The 24,152-nt window shown below is 39.3% G+C and overlaps 2 protein-coding genes across 2 annotated transcripts; both read left to right on the plus strand.

Moving 5' to 3' along the window:
- Positions 1 to 234: 234 nt before the first annotated feature.
- LOC310994845 (guanine nucleotide-binding protein G(q) subunit alpha-like) lies at positions 235 to 15,637 on the plus strand. The gene is made up of 8 exons (XM_083983712.1): positions 235 to 522; positions 840 to 996; positions 3,726 to 3,910; positions 10,042 to 10,196; positions 10,523 to 10,651; positions 12,235 to 12,364; positions 12,872 to 13,025; positions 14,190 to 15,637. The coding sequence occupies exons 2-8, from the start codon at positions 861 to 863 to the stop codon at positions 14,378 to 14,380; spliced, it is 1,080 nt and encodes a 359-aa protein (XP_083839838.1). The 5' UTR covers positions 235 to 522; positions 840 to 860; the 3' UTR covers positions 14,381 to 15,637.
- A 1,894-nt stretch (positions 15,638 to 17,531) lies between these two features.
- Positions 17,532 to 24,075, plus strand: LOC310994848 (guanine nucleotide-binding protein subunit alpha-14-like). The gene is made up of 7 exons (XM_083983715.1): positions 17,532 to 17,848; positions 19,952 to 20,136; positions 20,942 to 21,096; positions 21,311 to 21,439; positions 22,387 to 22,516; positions 22,639 to 22,792; positions 23,459 to 24,075. The coding sequence occupies exons 1-7, from the start codon at positions 17,731 to 17,733 to the stop codon at positions 23,647 to 23,649; spliced, it is 1,062 nt and encodes a 353-aa protein (XP_083839841.1). The 5' UTR covers positions 17,532 to 17,730; the 3' UTR covers positions 23,650 to 24,075.
- Positions 24,076 to 24,152: the final 77 nt, after the last annotated feature.

The raw sequence follows: 24,152 nt of genomic DNA on the forward strand, positions 1-24,152 counted from the left end.
CTTTCTTTTAAATTTTTATTTATTTCAACAGACTTCAGACGTGACAGAGAAATATGCGTTCAAGTCCACTGTCATGACTGTGATTGGCTCGCGCAGAAGGTGGTGTGTCAGCCTGTTGCTGTAACTGTCACATGCATCCGTAGTTTACTAGTTAACACCGGAAATTTGTTCCCATAATGTAATAGTGAAAGCCCACACGGTTTCCCATCAGAGCACAGCCTTCCGTCACATGGTTCACTGCTGGTTCTTCACCCAGGATAGACAAGAGGAGACAGAGAGAGGAGGTGGTGGGGGCAGGACAAACACAACCCGGACTCTGGAGGAGGATAACACCGACAACAACCCCTCAAGACCTAAACCCGTGCCAGGACAGATCCAGATCTTTTTGTTTTCCTCGGATACTTGACTTTTTCTTTTATCTTTTTAACATTTTTGACACTTTTCTCTCATTTTTGTAGCAGTATCATGTAAAAACTCCGCCATATTCAGCAGCCCACCACGCCCGGAGCTCAGCCACCAGGGGTAAAAAAAAAAAAGACTCGCTACTACTTCAGTCCTGTTAAGTTGTTGCACAAAGTTAATTTCCTCTTCTCAACAGAGGATAAAGGTAACGCAAACAGCCTTAAGAAGAACGACTTTACTTCCTTTACAATTTACATTTGGTTTTCCAGCTCAGGGGAGCACAGTTTTAGCGCAGGCAGTGGTGGAGCAGGAGGAGGAGGAGGGAGAGACTCTGGAGGGGTTCATCAGAATATACTGACTTTATTTTTTATTTTTTCCCTGTGTAACCAACATTATTTATGTGTATGTGTCTCTCTGTGTGTGTTTGTTCCTGGAAGGTGAAGCGTTATCCAGGAGTTATGATTCTGAGCTCCGTGGGAGCGTGCTGCCTCAGCCCGGAGGCCAAAGAGGCTCGCAGGATCAACGATGAGATTGAGAGGCAGCTCCGCCGGGACAAGAAGGACGCCCGCCGGGAATTCAAGCTCCTACTGCTCGGTAAGAGACGAAGTAAAGGAAGTAAATTGTCTCTTGTCTGTACTGTACTGTACCGCCCCTGTAGCTCTGTCTGTCATGCAGAAACACCGGTGGAGCAAGTATACGCGTTTTATTATAGGCTATTATGTGGACAAATAAAAAAACAGATTGTTTTGTATGTGTAATCTTCTATGTAATCTCACATGTAAATGTCAGATTTTCCTATGCAAACCAGTAAAACAGTAGAAAGAAACATACAATCAAAATACAATAGTACTTAAAATCTTTACAACTGGCTGCAAATTTACTAAAGTAACTCACCAAAAACATAAATCATACTGAACTTGTTGATACTTGAGTATATGATAATGAAACTGTGAACAGTCTTTTGTAGGTGGTGTAAGGAGAAAATCAGCAGTGTAAACAGTGTAAAGTACACCTTTACAAAGTCATGTATTCAAGGTCTCACTGAAGTGAAAGTGATTTATTAGAAAATATATCCTAAAGTTATCAGCATGCCAGAGTTATATCATTATATATCATAGTATAGGATTAAAAAACACAACTTTTTTATGTTGTGATTTTTCCGATATGTGATACTGTAGGTCAGTTGATTACATAACATGATACTTTACTCTGATGAGTAATAGACTAAGCTCAGCGACAATGGACGAATAAGAATCCAGACCCTTTTCTCACATGAAAACATTAATAACTACAAAACAGAAGAATTATCGGCTAAACTTAATAGTGTATCACTTCGTAAACAGCATTTTATTGCAGTAGCTGCTTGAATTGGTGCCAGTTTTAACGACTTTATACACAGTTTGTTTCGTTTCGTTCCTGACATGGGGGTGGGGCTCACTCGTCCACAGGTCTGAGATCTGAGGAGTTGTGAAGTGACAATGTGGAAACGAAACAAAAATCTGTGCCACAAATTTTTGGATTAATTTCCTTGTCTATTAAAGTCTTAATGTAAGATCTGAAAAGTACACGTTAATGCACATATACATATCATCAAGACAGTAATACCTCAAACTGCACTTTAAAACTACTCAGCCACAGTAAATGTGCTTGCCTTGCACCGCTGATTATAGCCAGCTATTGAGCGGACGCACATTAGTCCCATCTAGCAGATGAATAAATGATTGCTGCGTCATCCTGGGAGGCCTCATGTTACATTTTTGTTGCTTGACAAATGATGCATCAGCAGTGTTGTGAGTAAGTCACAGGTGTGAGGCAGTCAAGCTGTTTGTGGTTATTCTGCTTTGAAAAATCACTGACCCCCTTGATGAATGTGTAACCAACCAAGCCCACAGGTTCAAAAGTCAGATGTGTGACAAAACGATGATTATGTATTTCAAGGAAATCTTTTAAAGTGGAAATTTTAGACTTGTGTAATGTATGTTTTTCTTTCATGCTGAATAACCATCCCAAGTGTGAAACATTTAATATTATATTTTATTATTATATATATCATAGTGAGATTGAAATTGAAGCTCCTCAACTATCATCTATTCTGAAGTGTCATTGTTATGTTCCCACCTCGTTCTGCTGTGTGACAGTTACCAATGAAAGCTGTCGTTTCACTGCTGTCAGCTTCAGGGGGAAATGCTGCAACCTCCTCCTCTAGTTCGGCTTTTTCACAAACAATCAGTTGAGATGTGAGATGACAAAACAGTGCTTGTAAAAACCTGACTCTGAGGATAAACACAAGTCCTACAGTATAAGGCCCAAGAACAAGTCACAACCCAGAAAATGAAATGGTAGTTACTGTTCAAGATTGCATAAGGGAGAGTGATACGTGGTGGAAGTGCTTCAAACGCCCTGCAACAAGAAGCTGTTGCTTCTGCTTTTGTTTGTTTGGCAGCAGCACACACATTTTTTTTTTTTTTTGAGGATGAATTGATTAATCCCACTCACAAGGATCGTCTGTGTAGTCGAAGCTTGATGTATGGAGGATACATGTCAACATGAGACCTCTGCTGATGTCCAACAAGACCAAGAGTCTACAGCCCTGGTGGTTGAACTAAGACATAGTGGTGTTTAGAGCTAAATGCTAATATGCTCATAGTTGTGATGCTAAGATGGAGCTACAGTCTGTGGCACAAGCTGATAGTTTTGCAGGTATTTGTCCAAAAAGATTTGGACAAAGTGACTTAAGCTTAAGATGAAGTTGAAGGATCCTTACAGTGATTACAATTACAACAAACCTTCTCCTTACACATATAGATTTACAGAAAAAAATCCATAAATTCATGAGGAAAAGACTCACAGATCTGAGAGTTTCCTTCTCAAATATAAAACCACCCACACATTTTTATATTTTTTATATAAATTTGTGATTTTTTTTTAATTGCAAAGTTGAAACTTAATGTCAGAAACATCTGAGTTTTTTCCTCATAAATTTACAACTTTAAATTTGAAAATTCTGAGTTTTAATTTTGGAAATCATCCCCCTCCGTTCCAGCTTGTTCTTTCTTTTAATCGACAGTGGTCTAAATGCACAGACAGATTGATGAGCTTCTCTTTTAAAGATAGATAGAGAAGATAGAAGATTTAAAGATACACATTTTTGAGCTGTTTGTAAAGGTTTATGTCTTAAGTACAGGGACCAATCAACTGTGGCCACAAAAGGGAAGTTGTAAAGGGTTGATGGATAGGTTTTATTGATAAAAATATAATAACACAACAGCGGTCTTATCGTTTAAGTCAACACATGTTCACCAATGTTATTTATCTGTGGTCAGGAACTGGTGAGAGTGGGAAGAGCACTTTCATCAAGCAGATGAGGATCATCCATGGCCGCGGATACTCTGAGGAGGACAAGAGAGGCTTCACCAGGCTGGTCTACCAGAACATCGTCACGGCCATGCAGGCTATGATCCAGGCCATGCACACGCTACAGATCCCCTACAAATATGAACACAACAAGGTAGATCAGACTATTGTCTCTTCGTCCTTCTCTTTTCTGCTTCACGCAGACACACAAATTGAGGAAGAGGTTTCACCACACCGTCACTGTCCTACAGAAGCCTGTGCAAGGTTTTCTCTGTCACTGTCACTGACAGAGCCTGCAGTGTGTTTAGTGGGCGTTCAGGGTGAAGTACTTCTGGTAATTTGCAACAGTGTTTAGATTTGCAATCCAGCTGCCAGAGATGTTTTGCCTACTTACGGAGCAGGCTGTCTTTTGGAAAGTACACACATGATGTGACACTGCAGGCATGTAAAGACAGGTACTCCTGAGCCAAAAACGAAACAAAGGGACAAGGGAAAGAAAGAACTCCTTGTGAAACATACAGGAGTCTGTCACTGTCTTACCAGCAACAGGAGTTTATTAATCACACAAAGATGTGCTACATTAGTAATAGTTCCAGGTAAGGCTGAGATCCAGTAAGAAGAGGTGCTGCGTTAGCAAAGTCTGAGTCAGCATGTTGTTACAGTACGTTTCTCTTCTTCACAAGAGAGACAGTGAAGTTGTGTGAAGGTTCATTAACTAACAACCAGTCGTTGAGCCTGCAGATGTTTGTGCAGAGTATTTGTGAACCAGAGAGATTCAGAAGTGACCATTCACTAAACTCCTCCCTTTAACTGTGACTGACTGACTGTGCTCTCATACACAAAGCTGCTTCTTTTACAACGTTACAAGTGCCACATGTTTGAAAACCTCAACAATAAAACCATAAATATGAGTCCTATCTCGCTCGCTCAGGTATGAAAGATAAACAGCCAGAAGACCATAAAACGCAAATGAACACATGAATACAGGAACATAACTGCTTCTACATTTGTATATATATATTCTCTTTGAGGAGGTTGCTGACATTACTGTAACTACAGTTATGTTCAGTCGCATATAAGGAGCCTTTTTACACTGTCATTTCAAAACAAATCAGCTAGAAACAACAAAAATATTAAGAAAACATAACAAAACAGAGATGGAAACATAAAATAACACATCTGGAAACATCAGAAATAAGATGGAGACAAAAAAATCAGCTGGATACATAACAAAAATTAGATGGAAAGAAAATATCACACATCTGGAATCAACAGAAATCAGCTGGATACATACAAATTAGATGGAAAGATAACAAAAAAAAACAGCTGGATACATAACAAAAATCAGCTTGAAACAATAGAAATCAGCTGGAGGCAACTAAATCTGGTGGAGGCAACAGAAATCGTTTAAAAAAATAAAACAGAGCTGAGATGAGCCCACACAAAGATTAAATAATCTTGATTAGCCAGCTAGCAACGGCTGATTGACCTACTTTCTATTTTTTTTTACTTCCGTCTGAACACAAGCCTTCACTGTTTTGAAAATGGAAAATGACGAGGAAAACATTGACAGGTGTGACAACTAGAGGTGGGAGAAAAAATCGATTCACATAAATATCGCAATATCTTTTTTGACGATTTTTAAATCGATTTTTTTTTTTCAAAAATCGATTTTTTTTTTTCAAAAATCGATTTTTTTTTTTTTTTTTGAATTTTTTTTCTTTTTTAAAAATGTTTTTTAATATTGTGCAATGTGCATTTGTTAGCCTTTTTTACATACAGAGAGTACAGGTCACACATCTGGAATCAACAGGAATCAGCTGGAGGCAACAAAAATCAGCTGGATACATACAAATTAGATGGAAAGATAACAACAACAAAAAACAGCTGGATACATAACAAAAATCATCTTGAAACAATAGAAATCAGCTGGAGGCAACTAAATCTGGTGGAGGCAACAGAAAAAAATAAAAATAAAACAGAGCTGAGATGAGCCCACACAAAGTTAAATAATCTTGATTAGCCAGCTAGCGACGGCTGATTGACCTAGTTTTTTTTTTTTTTTTTTTTTACTTCCCGTCTGAACACAATCCTTCACTGTTTTGAAAATGGCGAGGAAAACATCGACAGGTGTGACAACAATAACTTAGCGGGGTGGGGCTCAGCAAATGGTTAGTTGGTTGGTAAGAGTGAACTTTTAATGAAAGATTTTTCTGATTGAATTTGAAGGGAAAAAATTGAGAGAAAAACAGATTGGAGATTAAAATCAGATGGAAAGATAATGTCACACATCTGGAAACAACAGAAAACAGCTGGAGGCAACAAAAATCAGCTGGATACATACAAATTAGATGGAAAGATAACAAAAAAAAACAGCTGGATACATAACAAAAATCAGCTTGAAACAATAGAAATCAGCTGGAGGCAACAGAAATCAGCTGGAAACAACTAAATCTAGGCAACAGAAATCATTTAAAAAAATAAAACAGAGCTGAGATGTGCCCACACAAAGTTAAATAATCTTGATTAGCCAGCTAGCAACGGCTGATTGACCAGTTTTATTTTATTTTTTTCTCTTCCGTCTGAACACAATCCTTCACTGTTTTGAAAATGGAAAATGACGAGGAAAACATCGACAGGTGTGACAACAATAACTTAGCGGGGGTGGGGCTCGGCAAATGGTCAGTTGGTTGTAACTAAGAGTAAACTTTTAATGAAAGATTTTCCTGATTGAATTTGAAGGGGAACAGATTGGAGATAAAAATCAAATGGAAAGATAATGTCACACATCTGGAAACAACAGAAAACAGCTGGAGGCAACAAAAATCAGCTGGATACATACAAATTAGATGGAAAGATAACAAAAAAAACAGCTGGATACATAACAAAAATCAGCTTGAAACAATAGAAATCAGCTGGAGGCAACAGAAATCTGGTGGAAACAACTAAATCTGGTGGAGGAAACAGAAATAAAAAATAGATAAAACAGAGCTGAGATGAGCCCACACAAAGTTAAATAATTTTGATTAGGCTGATTGACCTACTTTTTTTGTTATTTCCATCTGAACACAATCCTTCACTGTTTTGAAAATGGCGAGCAAAAAACATTGACAGGTGTGACAACAATAACTTAGCGGGGGTGGGGCTCGGCAAATGGTCAGTTGGTTGTAACTAAGAGTGAACTTTTAATGAAAGATTTTCCTGATTGAATTTGAAGGGGAACAGATTGGAGAGAGAAAAACGGGTTTAAAAGAAAAAGAAAGGAAGACGAACAGATGCTGGCGCAGCAGTTTCCTTTAAATTCCTCCCATCGTTTCTCCAAAGAGTGGGGGACATGAAAGCAGTGAAGCAGCAGCCATGAAATCAGTTTTAAAATGTGCAAGAAAAAAAAGAAGGCAAAGGCTTCAGAGAGTATGTCTTCCCCCAGAAATATAAAAAAGTAACTAAAAATAAACTCCCCCTGGTATTTTGAACACATACACAAGCACTGTGAGAAATTTCTGTCAGCCAGACATAACAGGAAAATTACTTACTACTCCTACAATATGTGTAGAGAGCTGTGACTCAGCACACAGCTCATCGGATGGCACTGGTTTTTTCGTAGTTAGCAGTGACGTAACAAACCGGTTAAACCCGTTAACAGTGTGTGTACACATTTATATTTCATAACACTGGAATTCACCTTGGCGTGGCAGCTCCTAAACATTTCTATCATGCTCACAGTGGAAGAAACCATCATCATCATCATCATCATCAAACCAAACACAGCTGCCCATCAACAGAATTACACTTCCAGTATGTCTGCAGTGTGGCTCCGTGTACAATGAGGCTGTTTATTGGATGCAATGATGATACTCCTCCCATGTGATTATTATAGCAGAGTCCCAGGCAGCAGCAGCAGCAGATGAGAGCAAACAGACTTGAGTGTTATCTGGCTGAACTGCTGCACTGTGGGACCACAGGGGACGTGCAGTCGAGGGGGGGGAAATATTCATTATTAATCAGACACAAATTAGGGCAGAGAGGTTGTGATGGAGGTTAAGAAGAACACAGGACATCCACCCGCAAAACCAGAAACCAGGATGACCCGGGTACTTAAACTCTTAATGTCAATGAACGCATATGAAAGGGGGGAAAGTGAGTGAGTGAGTGTACACTACACACTGAGGCTGAACAGCATTCACTGTCAGTTTAGTGTGGAGAGATTACAGTCTGTAATTACAGCAGCAGGACATTAAAGGCAGCTTCGGTAAAATTGGTGGGAGATCCCACCAGAACAGAGTGAGACGTCGCCACATCAACCTTAGTTAATGGTGTAATTGTTTTTGCATTGCATCAGCCAGCAAGAGTTCACATTAGTGCTACTACTGATAATTGCCAGTTAACCATTTGATCTACGTACCGGTACATAAACATAAGCCCATCATCATTTCCTACATCCCAAAGGCATATTTTGTTGTTAAACTAATTGTCCAGTGTCCGCAAATACCTGTCAATAGACTCATTGATTTATCGTTTAATTATTGCGGCTTTAGTCTGAAACAAAAAAAAGTGGGAAGGACGTTTTCAAAAAAGTGCTGATGAAAACTCAAACACAGCTACACATACAGATGAGTGAGGGTCAGCAGGCTGTGTCATTTAAGCAGCTTTAAAAATTCAAATTATTCGACCTTTCAATGTACAGGTAGCACTGACATCATCTCTCTTGTCAACGGTGGACGGAAATTAATTCCACTGCAGGCTGTCGTCGTCTCAGATGGATGAAAACGCCACATCAGCTAACCTGTTATTTAGCACACGGTGGTGAAATCAGGTATTAGACCAGTGGTTCCCAACCTTTTTTGGCTTGTGATCCCATTTTGACATCACAGAACATTTCTGGCGACGCCCGATCACGTGCAGTCATGTGATAGCAGCCTTCAATTATGCATCAACTCAGATATTTTTATGTTGCATTTTATTTGAACTCGATTTATATTCGAGAAAGTGAAAGTACAGAATACAGTTGTTTAAGATTGTGTGTGTGGTGTTTTTAATCATCATTTTTAAAAGAATAATAATTAGTTAAAAGAATATTTTTATCAATAATTTTTGTTTAACTCATTGAGTGCCATTAACGTATATATACGTCAATCAAAATACAACGCTTGGGTGCCATTATACATCTTTTTTTTTTGTACAATGAAAAAACATGTTAAAGGGACAACGAGGAGTTTCTATACGGTTATAAAAAAGTCTCACGTTAATGTGGATGAATCTCCGCTACTCACACTTGTTAATGGCTCCATTTTCGCTAAATATATCGATCTGTCTCTATCGTTATTTTGTTATTATTAGTGGTGGCGGAAATGCTGGTCGAGCCGACCAGCGTTTCCTTCATGGCGAGTTATGTGAATAACGCCGCAGAATCGCCGTTTATGGTCGGAACTACGATGGTATGTGAACCTCTTTGAACCTCTGACTTTAATTTTTGATGAATGAAAACATGAGTCCGTCTTGCGCCGGGTCAAAGAAATGTACGGTGCGCGCGGAGGCTCATAAATGTAGTGTGAAAACGCTTCGCTTTTCCAAAACTCCTCGTTGTCCCTTTAAATGAAATTTTCTGATGTCTTAGCCTCCATGTTTTTGAAGCCAAAATTAAAACGGATAAATCACTGTTTTTCTTGAGAGACTTTCTTTCACAAAAATGCATTTTTCTCAGCTTTCTAGAAAAAAAAGTGGTCTTTTTGGTGCAACCAGGCTCTATTCAACTTAAGATAAATCAAGAATGGAACAAGGTACAAACAAATGCTTTTTTCCCTAATTAAATAGAGAGTCTCCTCTTTCCTTTGAGCTATTTGGTGTTTTCAGAGTCATAGTACAAAATATTCTGTGGGTCTTGAAATATTACTCAAAATGCCCCGAAACGCTGGCACATGGCACCACTGACCATTTTATAAAAGGGCTGGCACTCAATGAGTTAATCAATTACTAATAAATAAAGGTCCAGGACAATAAAGGTCTAAAGTGTAAAATCTAAAAGTCTAAAGTCGAGACATTTCCGGCGACCCCATTTGAATTCCAGGCGACCCCATGTGGGGTCCCGACCCCAAGGTTGGAAAACACTGTATTAGACTGTGTCTGATCATGTCTCCTCCCTCTTCACATCCAAACTGATGAATCTTTCATAATGCGACAAAAACAACGCACAAGAACACAAACATTAGATCGTTGCTCCTGTAAAGCACTCTGTAGTTACTTAATTATTCATTTCAGCGTGTTGTTCTTGTTGTTATTGTTGTTCAGGCCAACGCTGGTATCGTCAGCGGCCTCGATGTGGAGAAAGTGACAACGTTGACAAACCCGTACGTGGATGCCATCAAGAGCCTGTGGAGCGATCCGGGGATTCAGGAATGTTACAATCGGAAGAGGGAATACCAGCTCTCGGACTCGACCAAATAGTGAGTGTAAACAGAAGGCAAATAACTCCTCCGACGCTGCCAAATAGTTTCCACTGTATCTGTCTGCCAATTGTCTGTTTAATACACTCCAGAGGGGTTGACTCCAGTGGTTATTCCATTTAAGGTTGTTGACAAAGGGGCTTAAAAGGAAAGAAACACTCCTTAAATTCCTGCTAAATAATTCATCAGTGTGAAGTGGCTGAAACAGAAACAGCCATGATTTCAATATTTTACAATAAAACGTCTCCAGTGCTGCTTCTATTATCTATGTGGCTGCCTTTGTTTTATTTTTTTAAATTTTGTGCGTTGTCATCCTGTGCTAACAGCTATCTGAACGACTTGGAGCGTATCTCTGAGTCTGGGTATCTGCCGACCCAGCAGGACGTCCTGAGGGTCCGGGTGCCCACCACGGGCATCATCGAGTATCCCTTCGACCTGGAGAATGTGGTGTTCAGGTGCGTTTACTTTCTCACGTTTAATGCTGTAGCGGTTTTATTTGCAGCTGAAAGTTTACAGTGGTGTAGTTAAATATCACGATTTGATTAATTTAATGTCTTATCATAATAGATTCTATGAAAGTTCAGCGCAGTGTTTGTAAATGAAATTACCAGATGGGAGTGTCTGATTTATTTAGGCCTGATTCCACTAAACAAATCACTACAATAACACAAACTGGCCCTCTCTGTGATGATGATGCAACACTGCCCTCAGTGACCTAAACCCTCACTTCACAGTTGAACAGCTGAGTTTACTATCACACCTGCATCTGCCGCTTTTGTTCAGGCTGAAATATCACAACACCTATTAGATGTATTGTCGTACAGATTTGCAGAGACATTCATGGTTTCTAGATGAAATATTCTTCCGACTCTGGTGATCCTGCTCCTATTTCTCTAGCGCAGAGGTGTCAAACATGTGGCCCGGGGGCCAAAACCGGCCCGCCAGAGGGTCCAATCTGGCCCACGGGATGAATTTACCAGATGTAAAAAATTACATAGAAGACAGAAGAGGCATTACGTTGTTGAAATTGCATGTATTTTTCTCAAAAAATTTCAGGTTGGTCATAATATGTTTTGTAATAGGATAGTCCCTTAATGTAAACATCCTAATAATGCGCTTCTTTGCACTAAAACAAAGTGAAAAGTTTAGAGTTCTTATTATTTATAGGATATTATGCTATTATTTTACCAGTGTGGCCCACTTGAGATCAAATTGCACTTAATTTGGCCCCTGAACTAAAAAGAGTTTGACACCTCTGCTCTAGCGTCACCATAAGGTTGAAAATTTCAGTTTTAAGTCAAAAGAACCCATTTTGAACATGCTGAAATAAGATTGTGCACATGGCAAATAATAAACCTTTCTGTTAACAGTAGCTGCCAAGTCTGACAGGACTTAACAGCGTCGTTATAAACTGTTTTGTCTTGTTCTTAGTCTAGTTTGAGCCCATCTCAGGTCTGTGGTCGGGTTCTGCCCAGTTATGCAGTAGTTTCACATCTGTCGACAGCTCTGTGGGATCCGTCTGGTTTTGGAAGTGAAATGTTTCGCTGTGAAAACCAGCAGATGTTTTAGGGAAGTGAAAGTTTCTGTTCCCTGATTTTAATTCTCTTGCCATATAGACAAATGCTGACTGTTTTTGCTGTTGTCATGGGGAGATAGTCAAAGCGTTAAAGACTCCCAACGTCCAGCCGACATGAATTTGAGGGCAATATGATGACACAGGTGATATTAGGACACATATCATTACCATTTCGATTACCATCATAATGAGACTGAGCCTAAATGTCGTCCTTCCTCGGTCCTCAACTGCTGCAGTTAGTTAACTTATCAGATACAACCTTTTGAACTCATTACACTGCCCTGTTCGCTCATCATGTCCAAATTACTAATTACTATCTCTCAAACATTTCCTGTTATATTATCCTTATTATTAAATTAGCACAGCTTCAAAATGTGAAGCATAAAAACTGTCTTCGAGTGGGTGATGTGATTTTTTTTTTCCCCCCCTGTCTAATGATGGCATAATCCTGTGTGGCTGTAGGATGGTGGACGTGGGCGGCCAGCGATCGGAGAGGAGGAAGTGGATTCACTGTTTCGAGAACGTCACTTCCATCATGTTCCTGGTGGCGCTCAGCGAGTACGACCAGGTCCTCGTGGAGTCTGCCAACGAGGTAAAGTGGAGAGAGAGACTGCTGCTGCCTTGGAAACAACATGTAATAGTTAGAAGATAAACTCAGGCTCGGGAGTGAGTCTGTATATGGAAAAGAAGTGGGCTCGCTTTGGGGTAATCAAAAATAAATCAGGGGGAGAAAGACAAAGGGACATTGTTTCTTTTGTTTAAAGCCAAACCTGTGAGGTGGAGATGATGACCTACATCTCCACTGAGTCTCCCCCTCTCTCTCTCTCTTTCTCTCTCTGGTCTGAGCCTTCCTCTCCGGCAGCAGTACATGCAGTCGACCTGCAGGGGGAGCTCTTTAGTCGCTCTGTTCAGCAGAAGTGCAGCTCTCAGCGAGGCTCGTTCACTTGATGAGATTACAGCCAATTGAATTTGCTCACACAGGCAATCACTGCTGAAGTGCAGCTTTTCAAACACTACGTCTGATTTCATGTTTCTGTTCACGCTGAGATGTCGTGCGTCTTATGATTCCTCTGCTTCTTTTTTTTTTTTCCTCCAACAGAATCGAATGGAGGAAAGCATGGCCTTGTTCCGGACCATCATAACCTACAAGTGGTTCAAAGACTCCTCGGTCATCTTGTTCCTCAACAAGATCGATTTACTGGAGGAGAAAATCATGCATTCACATTTGGTCGATTACTTCCCTGAATATGATGGTAAGAAGAAGAAACATTTTTGCAAAGATGGTCAACAGTGTAGAGCTGGGCATGATGACATAAATGTTTTTATTGGAGTGACACTAACATTTAAAAAATAAGAAATACGGCATCCTTCCTCTGCAATTGTAGTTGCACTGAAGTTTAACTCGTAAGCAATAAAACACACTTTCACTTCAATAAACACACCACGTGGTTTTGCTGCTACAGCCTCAGTTGGTCCAGTGTGACCAGTAGTTATGGCGGCTAATGTTGGCTAAACACACTGTGATCAACAAGGGTCTAGTGAATGGAGACTTGTTCACCAGAGAACAATCAATCAGTCAATAAAGTAAAGCTTTATTTATATAGCAGCTCAGTCAAAATGCAATTAGAGGTGTTTTACAAGCAATTGAAGGAAAAAGAAAAAAACTGTGTTAGTTTAAGAGGCTAATCTACACCAATAACAATAACATTTGAAAGTAGTTGAAATAATAAAAAGCTCAAATTAAATAGATAAAGGTGTAAATAATGAAAAAGTATAAAAATCATGATATAAATACAAGTGGTTAAAGTAATAAAAAAAAGGAAAAAATGAAAGAGAATGATAAAAATACGAGTAGCAATAAAAGGATAAAAAGGTTGAGGATAGATGGAAACAATAAAATATAACAAAAATAACTATAAATACTAAAATACTAAATTTATAGAACACCATATAAAAGCCAGATTGAAACAATAAGTCTTGAGTTTATGGCAACAAGGTGCCAAACTCCTCCAACAGCAGTTTCTTTCAGGAGTTTCTTTCATGTATCTTGCTGCAAAACAACTTTTCACATGAAAACTATGTATGACTGGTGAAGAAGAGCACGACCAAGGACATGCATCCATCCATACACCCACAGATACATGAAACAAGCGTCCTCTTTGCTTTATGGTGAAATTCAAAAGGCCAAATGAATGGGTTGTGACACTGCAGCAGGGTTGAACTGATGAAGGGAGTTTTATTACTTATGAACTGAAGAGGATGTTTTTTTGTTACATAGTCTCACTTAAGTGCTCTGCAGCCGTTTTATATTACAGTTCCTCTGTTCTGCAGCTTTTATGTAACTACTGAAATGCTCCGGTGGCTTTCATGTGCTGTTTTTTTTTTTTTTTTTTACCCTCTGTCTCTTTCTAAACCAGGTCCCCAGCGGGATGTCAAAGCCGGAAAAGATTTCATCTTAAAGATGTTTGTGAGTCTCAATCCCAACGAGAAAAAAATGATCTACTCCCACTTCACCTGCGCCACAGACACAGACAACATTCGATTTGTCTTCCGCGCGGTGAAGGACCACATCCTGCACGAGAACCTGGAAGTCTACAACCTGGTTTAAACCGGCGGGGCCTCGCCATCGCCTAATTCAATCGGCTTTGTGCAGCTGGCGGCCGGGGAGAGAGCTGTGCAGTGATTCAGTTTGCCTCACACTGCTTCTGAACACTATAATCCAAAACAGGAAATTGAGATGCTATAGCGCCGTGTCGCCAAATGACTGTACTACTGATGTATTTCAAAAAATTTCCTGTTAGGCTCTTTTGAAAATGGATGTCTCCAGTTATAATGAAGTGTGTCCCGACAATTAAAGTGCCTCTTTAGTCAAGGGGGTCTATTATAGTATGCACTCAGAAAATGTACGGAGCTCTTTGTGAACGTTGTTGAGCAGAAACAGTAGAAATGCACATTGATGGATCGAGAGGGAAAGGAAATATTTCAGTGGCCCGGGGAGCCTCTGAGGACTAGTGATGTACTAGGTCTGTCCTTCAGGGAATCTGTGGAAGTGGATGTAGAAGAACTGCAATGCAGGACCTCACGTCACTAACCCATAGTTTGTAGAACTGTTTGAAATACTCTAAATGCGAAGTTTGTGTGGTGACTTAATGGAAAATGAGTCAAAATTAACACTAACGACTATAATTTTATTACAGATACTGATTTGCACACTTCCTTTTTTTTGTAGCATTAGCTGTGCTGGTCGTCTGTGTGTCTGTCTGTGTGTATGTGTGTGTGTGTGTATGTGTGTGTGTGTGTACCTCACTTAAGTTGGGCACGATCATTTTCCACAACCTCATTTTTACAAGTTTCACTTGACTTTGCAGACCGACACTTAGCATTTAAATATGCGCGAGGGCATTGTTCAGTGTTTAACCACTTCTTCATGAGCACGGCATTAGTGTAATTATTTGTAATTAAACACATTTCACATTTCACATTCTTGTTTTTTTTTAAAAAGTCTTGTATCAAAAGCTGTAGAATAAAGTGTTCACTCGGTTCAGGGACTGTTTGTTTGGATTTTTAAGGGGTTTTCTTGCCTTAATAATAATTCACTAAAATGCCTTTTAGATCTTGCCCTGTTGTCTCTCTGAACGTGTTGTGTAAATATCATATGGTGCAGTATTTTCCTAGTTATTTTTTTTCCTCCCACCTTTGTTTGCTTCAAGGTCAGTGTTGAAATGCTAACTGCTGAGGAGTGAACTGTTATGTTAAGTAATCTCTGAGGCATTAAACTAGAGCATTCTCCATTAATTCATATGCTGCTGAAGGTATCAAATGCATGAATAAAAAGCTTACGAGAGCATATCCACAGCACCAATGTTTACACGACCCTTTTCTTACTGTTGAAAAAATAATTACAGTCTAATTTGTACTGTTTAATTTATGGTTCTGTCACTGCGATATGGTAAAGCAGGCGTAGTGTTGTTTTTTTTAAATCTGATTGTATAAATAAACAGACATTTTGCTGCTCATTTGCTGTGGAGGTTTTCATTTCATTTCAGTTTTTTTTTTTCAAATCAGCTCCAACACACTCTTTGCTTTGCCATTTAAGTGTTTGTCTCCTTGGCTGCTCTGTCAGCTCATCTGGAGCGGTCCTCAAATCCTCCTCTGTGGTACATCCATCTGGCCGCAGCCTGCGGCAGCACTTCTGTTATAGAGGTCTATATTTTTTAGTGTTGTACACAGAGTTTATATCGTATGGCAAAGCACCTTTATATCTGTAGGACAGACTCTGAATGTAAAGCGGCAGCAGTTCGCGGGATTAGTGATGATACAGAGATGGAGAGACTCCAAGGCCAAACACATTATCCATTCAATATATCAACCAATTGGGCTGAAACATTTATTTTCCCTATTGATTAATCTTAACCGTTACTTGCCTGACTAATAAATTGTTTCGACTGTTGTTAAATAACGAAAAATATCCATGGAAGCTTATCACAGTCACTGTTAAAGATTATATTGAAAGAAAATAAAAGACTCAATCAGTTACCAAAACAAAGAAGTTGCCCACTGATTTAATCCATAACTTTAATAGATGTTTGTGACAACTAGAGATACAAACATGCTAAAAGTTCAGAAAAAACATTGACAGAGTGTGCTGCAAAAACTTAGGACACAATGGACGTCTTTCTGGGGACACAAAAATGTGACGAACCTGGCTAAAGATTGATGCTAAGATAACATATTTGCAATTTTATCTTAATCATATTATATAAGTTAAAACAAACCCAACAGACTTATATACGACACATCATCTTCAAACACCAAAGTCAAGACCGTCTGTCAACTTTTTGTGTCCCCATAAACTTTTAATAGCACATTTGTGTCTCTGCATGTGTTTTCTTAAGTTGTAGTGTGTTGAGCCCTCAGGGGCCACCATACGCTTTACAGTTTAAATATCAGTCATACACTACAGCACATAAAGCACTAATGGTAATTCTATCATGGTTGCATGTCTGCTGTCTGCATACCACAGCATTAGAGGAATGCAGCCCCACAGTGTATAATGTGTTGTTGAACAGCTGGTTTCATCCTCACTTGATTTGTTTTTGAATAGTGAACTGAATATAGACACACATAGTGGCATCACAAACCAAGACAAAATCAGTTAAATATCACAAAAAGAACATGAAAAACCATACATATAGATCTAGTCTCATTACATAAACTTGGGATCAGTGATGATATGTCATTAGCATTTAAACAACACCTTGACAACTAAGGATCTTGTCATCTTGTCTGTCCTGTCCTCCAGTGGTTCAACTGGTTGCCTTTGTTGCAGTGAGGATGAGGAAGCCTACAGGTGTATTCCAGCCAGGACACGTGTTACAGGTGTGACAAAGCTAAAACACTTATGAAGTCAAGACAGGTCACAGATCTGAAGTTGTTCCTCCCACAATGGCATCATTATGTTTTTTGGGGGGGTTTGTGTGCTTATATGAGTGTGTAATGTTTCCCCTCCCTCCCTTCCTGCACTGACCTGTACCTCACTATGTGGGCAAAGAGTTTCAGTCCTCAGCGGCCCACGGGAGTTTTGGAGCTGTAAGGAGATCCACACACACTTGTATTGCCTTTCATTGAGAGCCTGCCCATCCGCCCTCCTCCTCCTCCTCCTCCTCCTCCTCCTCCTCCTCCTCCTCCTCCCGCTGCACAGGAATGTGAAATGCACCTGAACTGGATCCTGCACGAGAAAGAATGACTGCAGAAAGACGCCAGCTCACCTGTTCGGTGACACAAGTTTCTCTGGCTGAGGACTGACTGAGAAAAATCATTATCCATCCATTTCACTCTCTCACTCTCTTCCCCTCCATCCTCCGCCGCCGCTCCCTCTCTCTCTCCCTCTCTCTGTCCGTCCGTCCGTCCGTCAGCCGAGAACAAGAAGTTGTGAAGTTGTGAAGTTGGACCACAACAATGGAGTGCTGCATGACTGCCGAGGAGGCGGAGAGACGCAGGATACACAATGAAATCGAGAGGAGAATCCGCGGGGACAAGATGAACTCTCACCGGGAGCTGAAGCTGCTGCTCTTAGGTGAGTTTAATCTTTAACGTCCTCGTGTTCACTCACTGAGACGGGAAACTGCTGCTGGGGAAAGTAGCCTAATGAACCCACCACTTGTTAAAACCCACTTCTCTCAGAGCTGGCACTCTGGGGTGTCAATCACAGGTGGATAATAATATAGTCTACAAAATTCTTGGAAGTCACCATACTTTACTTCCTGTTAAGTTAGTATAAACTCTTATTATAACGAGTTGATATATTATAGGCTAATGGTGACAGGTGGATGTAACCAATCAGGCCAAAATCTGGAAATCTATATTAAAATAACTAAAAACACTTTGTAATCTAACAGAAACAGACCCTACAAACTATTAAACCAAATGGCAACAAAGTAGGCTACAGCAGCTGAGGCCCACGGGATATCATATCAGTTTTGTTGATAAAAGTAAGGTTAGTGTTGGCGTCACTAGTTGATGATTTCACTTAAAAACCTTGAGTGAAATCCAAGGGGAATGTCCAGACACAGTTGTGATGGTTTCTCCTCTGGGAACCATGAATGAACATCTGCACAAACTTAATGGAAATCCATCAAATGATTTTTGAGATTTTTCACCAAAATCCCCCAAAATTATCCCCAGGATTCATGATCTGTCTTTTTAAAAACCTTTAGTAGTATTTCAGTCTGGGACAAAGAAGCAGCCCGACCAACTACAGTAACTGATAGCGTCATGATGACCTATATTCACATCAATAAGATGTTTAATTAGGTGGCTTAATTACAGTACAAGTGTCTATGCAGAGATGTAGATACAGTACATTTGGTGGTCGAGTAGATTTTCAGAGCCATGTTACCGTTTACAGTTTCAGATTGTGAGCATTGCAACTGTATCATAATATTCGGACATAGTTTTGAGCTGAGTGAGTCACTTCGACAGAGTTGGCTGACCAGCCCAGGAAATAAAAAAGAATGCTGGATCAATAGATAACAGGGCTTTGGTTTGTTTAATTTGGCAACACTGTTTCTTTTAAAGTGGCAGCAGGTTTCCTCTTGCATTCTTGAAATAGTTGCTGAAAGGCCTGATGTGATGAGTCAGGAGCATGATAATCTTCATGAGATTTGTTGTGGGGTTTTTTTTCCCTTATTCAATTCAAAGGAGACTCCTACATGTTTTGATAAGAGCAGACGTTCAGTTTTACTGTCACACTCCTCACATAGACAAAGACACACGGGTCTGAAATAATAATGCATCACTGCAAAAAGCCATTCACACTGAATTGTCAGCATGCAAAACAAACACAACAAAGTCATTTGTACAGCGACATCTTGACAACCATAAGGATGAGTAAATATGTATGAAATATATTACAGCAGCTCATAACAGCTTTACAACTATCGAAGCAGTCCACATAAAGGCTTGACTGTTGGTTATGTTGGAAACAGTACATTAAACATGAAGGACTTTGTTTAAAGGTCAGCACTACTTTAAACTTCAACTTGAGTTAGCCCGTTTGGACAACAATATCCTGCTGTAAAGGTCAGTCTAATGGTTAACATTTTTTAGGCATTTTAGGTGGTTAGCTGACACTGCTATCCCAGAGTAGTTTACAAACTGCAGACAGGAAGTAGTTGGCTGTTCCACACAAAAGTAGACACATGGCAGAGGATACATGTACATCATCTCAGTGTTCGCTAACAAATAAGAGAAGGAAACACATTTGTACCATGCAGAGTCTTTATGATTTATTTTACATTTTTACCGATTTCATTATTTTGCTTCTTTATCTGATTGTGTTTTTCTTTTCACACACACAAAAATGAATATAATTGATCCATTATACATATAAAAACAAGAAAAAACAAAGAATCGATGGCTTAAGTTACAACCATCTGACTCGTCACCCCAAAAATATTGCAACTTATGAATGAGACAGTGGGAATATTCCCTCAGACCAAAGAATGCAGCATTTGTGTTTGTTTTGTTGCAGAAATCCCGTCTATCTGCAGCTGATTGATGTTCAGACTTTTTTTTCTCTCTCTTTCTTTTAGTGCATGTCACAGATGTCCTATTTCCGGCGTTGCTTTGATCTTATTCCATTTTTCATCCTTCGGTCTCATTCATCTCATTTGCCTAGGGACTGGTGAAAGTGGGAAGAGCACTTTCATCAAACAGATGAGGATCCTCCATGGCAACGGATACACTGAAGCTGACAGGAAGGGCTTCACTCGGCTGGTGTTTCAGAACATCGTCACGGCCATCCAGGCCCTTATCAGCGCCATGAGGACGCTAAAGATTGACTTCGTCGATGACCAGAACATTGTGAGAAACTGCACACACTTTAACTAAAAGTCCAATCCAATTCACTTCATTTCTGTAGCACATTTTCAAAACATAAAAGTTTAGCAAAGTGCTGCACAGTGACTAACATACAGGAAAAAAAAAGAGCACAAAATGGTTAAGAAAACACATAATAAAGGTGTTGATATTCTCTGTACTGATTTATAATAAGACTATAACAATAGGAAGCTCCAAAATGCTAATGTAGCATGCTAACAAACTTGCAGTTTCTACATCAAAATATTAGCTTTTAGGTAGGTTATGTTGACTTATTTTTAGTTTGGCGATATTAGCCATGTTTAGGATGAACCACAATAATGAATAACATAACAATTTTTACTTTGTAACTGCAATAATAACTGTAATAATAATATAATAGTAATAGAAATAGTCATAATAACTGTGCTGAAGGAATAACAATTCCTCTGAAATAAGAAATAAGAATTTCTACATCAGAATGAATAATGATCAGTCCAATAGTCCAATAGAGACATTTTGCTCAAAACTATAAATGTCATCAGGGTTCATCATCATGGGGCCATGAATGTCTGTATGTGACAATTCATCTAAAAGTTTATTTAAATACTTGACAGGCGTGGCTAACAATTAGCTTTTCTTGATTTTTTTTCCCATGCTGCAACAAAACTCACATCTGACTCACAACTCTCATCTTTGCAGCTCTCATCTTTTTAAATGTCTATTTACTGGTGAGTCAAAAAAAAGATCCAAAGTCAGTGTTCAGAAAAATACCATGAAAATCCTCTGTGGATGTTTTTCTGTGTGACAGAGACACGCGGAGATGTTGAGCACGCTGGAAGTGGACCAGACGTCCTCTCTGTTGGACTCGCAGGTGGAGGCAATTAAGAGAGTGTGGAATGACCACGGTGTTCAAAGGTGCTACGACCGCCGGAGGGAATTCCAGTTATCAGACTCTGCCAAATAGTAAGACTTTAATATGATTCATATTCAGGTCATTTACATAAACACCAGCCTCTCCCACAGAACCAGAGCTGCTGCTGCTTTATCCTCCATTTATCAACTCAAATACATAAATCTGTGATAGAACAAGAGCAGTTTTCTCTATGATGTTTTTTTTTCTATCCAGTTGAGTGTGTGTCAGGGAATAAAAATGTATCCACTCTCGTTGATTTTTCAGTTACTTGACCGATTTAGAGAGAATCGCATCACCGTTTTACATCCCGACCCTGCAGGACATCTTGAGGGTCAGGGTGGCCACCACGGGCATCATAGAGTACCCCTTCGACCTTTCAAAAGTCATCTTCAGGTAGGACAAATTTTTTTTTACTTCACCTGCCACAGCAAGTTAGAAAAAGAAAGAAAGAAAGAAAGAAAGAAAGAAAGAAAGAAAGAAAGAAAGATAAAGAAATTATGATGATTTTCTCACTAAAACAACAAATGAAGAGGAACTTTTCCCCCTGAGTCTCTGCTGATGCTGTTTTGATCCTTGACAGAAGAAATCGGAACATTTGGTGAAATGATTGCAGAGAGTTCATCTGTTCAAACAGCAGCTCAACGTTCAGGGAAATTAGCTCATTTATTTTACTCCTTGCTGAGAGTTAGATGAGAAGATTGAGCTCTCTGAAGTCTGTAGATTAGTATGAAGCCGCAGCCAGGCAGAGGTTTAGCTGAGCAAAAAGACAGCACCTCTAAAGATGACTTCTTACACCGCAAAAAATCTTTCCAAGAATATTTGTCTTATTTCTTGTCAAAATGTCAAATTTCTGCTCAAAACTAATCTATTTCCACTTAAAATACCTAAAAATGATCTTGTTTTTCAATCATTTTCACTTGTTTCAAACAAATTTTCACTTGAAATACCTAGAAAAATCTGCCAGCGAAAGTTTTTTGTGCTTGTAATAAGAAAGAAAAACTTGCTCAGATTTTTCTACATATTTCAAGTGCAAATATGCTTGAATGAAGTAAAACGTGTCTAAAAATAAGCTACTTTTTAAATGTAATGAGTCTTATTTTAAGTATAATGAGATTTGTTTTGACTAGAAATAAGACAAATATTCTTAAGAGTGAGTGAGTTTTTGCAGTCTATCTAATCAATCTAATGAGTTAATTTGTGGTTTTTATTTTTAGCAGACAGGTCTTTTTTTATACCTTTGGATAGAGCCAGGTTATGTAATATAATAATTATATAATAAAAGTCAAAGACACATTACAATTTGGTACATTTTACTAAAATCGATGGCTGTGTGTCTCCAGGATGGTGGACGTGGGCGGGCAGCGTTCGGAGAGGAGGAAATGGATTCATTGTTTCGAGAACGTCACGTCCATCATTTTCCTGGCGGCGCTCAGCGAGTACGACCAGGTCCTTTATGAGAGCGAGAATGATGTAAGCTCAAAAACTTTGCTGTCGTTCAAAATGAATCAATTTGATTCACAATTTCTTCTTCCTTTCTGTTGTCTAAGAATGTCCCTCTCCCTCTCCCTCTCCCTCTCCCTCTCCCCATTCAGAATCGGCTGAAGGAGAGCCTCGCCCTGTTCAAGACCATCCTGACGTACTCCTGGTTCCAGGAGTCGTCCACCATCCTCTTCCTGAACAAAACAGACCTGCTGACTGAGAAAATCGTACGCTCACATCTGGCGACCTACTTCCCGGCCTTCAAAGGTGAATGAAACACACTCTTCTCCTTTTGAGGAATGCAACCGAAAGTTGACCAGAAACTATCTTGATGATCAGTTAAAATACCAAACATTCACTAGTTAGTTGTTTCCACTTTTATTACCCTGTGTGGTGTATTTGCTGCTTTTTTTTTTGTTTGTTGCTATTTTACATAGTGAATGTCATATTATTGGGTTTGGAAAACAGTCAATTTCATCATCTTGGCCTCAGAAACAATGTTGTTGTTATTTTATTTCAACCATTACATTAGAATATGATGTAAAATGTTTGTTAGTTGCAGAATTAATGAAGTGTAAAATCACCCAATAGAGCATTTTTTTTCAAGGCAACCATCTGAAATACATGTTATAAACAGTTCTGACTGTATTTCTTTGGGAATAATGAATAAGAGTGATAAAGTCTGATTCCCTCTGACTCTGACCACACAGCACTTCTTAACTTTTTAACCTTTTACACGCATCTCTTATTCATATATTTCTTTCTTTTTTTATTTTGTGTTTTATTACACTATGTGTTTTTATGTCTTCATCTATTTTACTCAGTGTTTGTGATCTGTGTTGTTGTCTGTATTGTCTTGCTGCTGCTCTGTGACATTTTAAATTTCCCCTCGGGGATTAAATAAAGTATTTCTAATTTCTAATTTCTAAACAGGGCCTCAGTGTGACGCCAACGCCGCGCAAGAGTTCATCCTCCAAATGTACAAGGAGCATCACAGCGGGCACACCAAGCAGCTTTACTGGCACTACACCTGCGCCACGGACACGGAGAACATCCGCGTCGTCTTCAAGGCCGTCAAAAACACGCTCTTCAAAAACAACCTGGAGAAGTTCAACCTGGAATGAGCGACGTATCGGGACGGAGCGATGATGAGTTTCGGCCCCTTTTTTTTAGGAACAAGCGAGCTGGTTACAGTCAAAAACACTTCTTCTGTGGACATTTTACCTGTGGTGTCAGGTAAGATGCACAGTGACAGTGTACTACATCTGCATCCAGCTCATCGTCCAGTTAATGTTATTAAAAAAAAACACTTTCTACTGCAACAAAAGTGAAATAGACAATTACATTGTCACTTTATGTTCATATACATTCACTGTTACACACTCTTTACTTTTCTATTGTGTGCGAGAATCATCTGCTGCTATCGAACTGGTTTGTAAAAGTCTAATCTTGAAAGAATGCAACCCACCCTGTCTCACCGCTGTGGGATGAGGAAGTGAGGGATATCCTACAAGGAAGTACATACAATTGTCTTGATAGCTTTATCTCTCTGCAAGAACAAAAAAAAAAAAACATGAAGCCTGTGAAATTATTTCTTTTTATTTTTTTTTTCACAATTTTTCACTGA

This window comes from Trachurus trachurus (assembly GCF_905171665.1).
Source record: "Trachurus trachurus genome assembly, chromosome: 12".
Taxonomy (NCBI): Eukaryota; Metazoa; Chordata; class Actinopteri; order Carangiformes; family Carangidae; genus Trachurus; species Trachurus trachurus.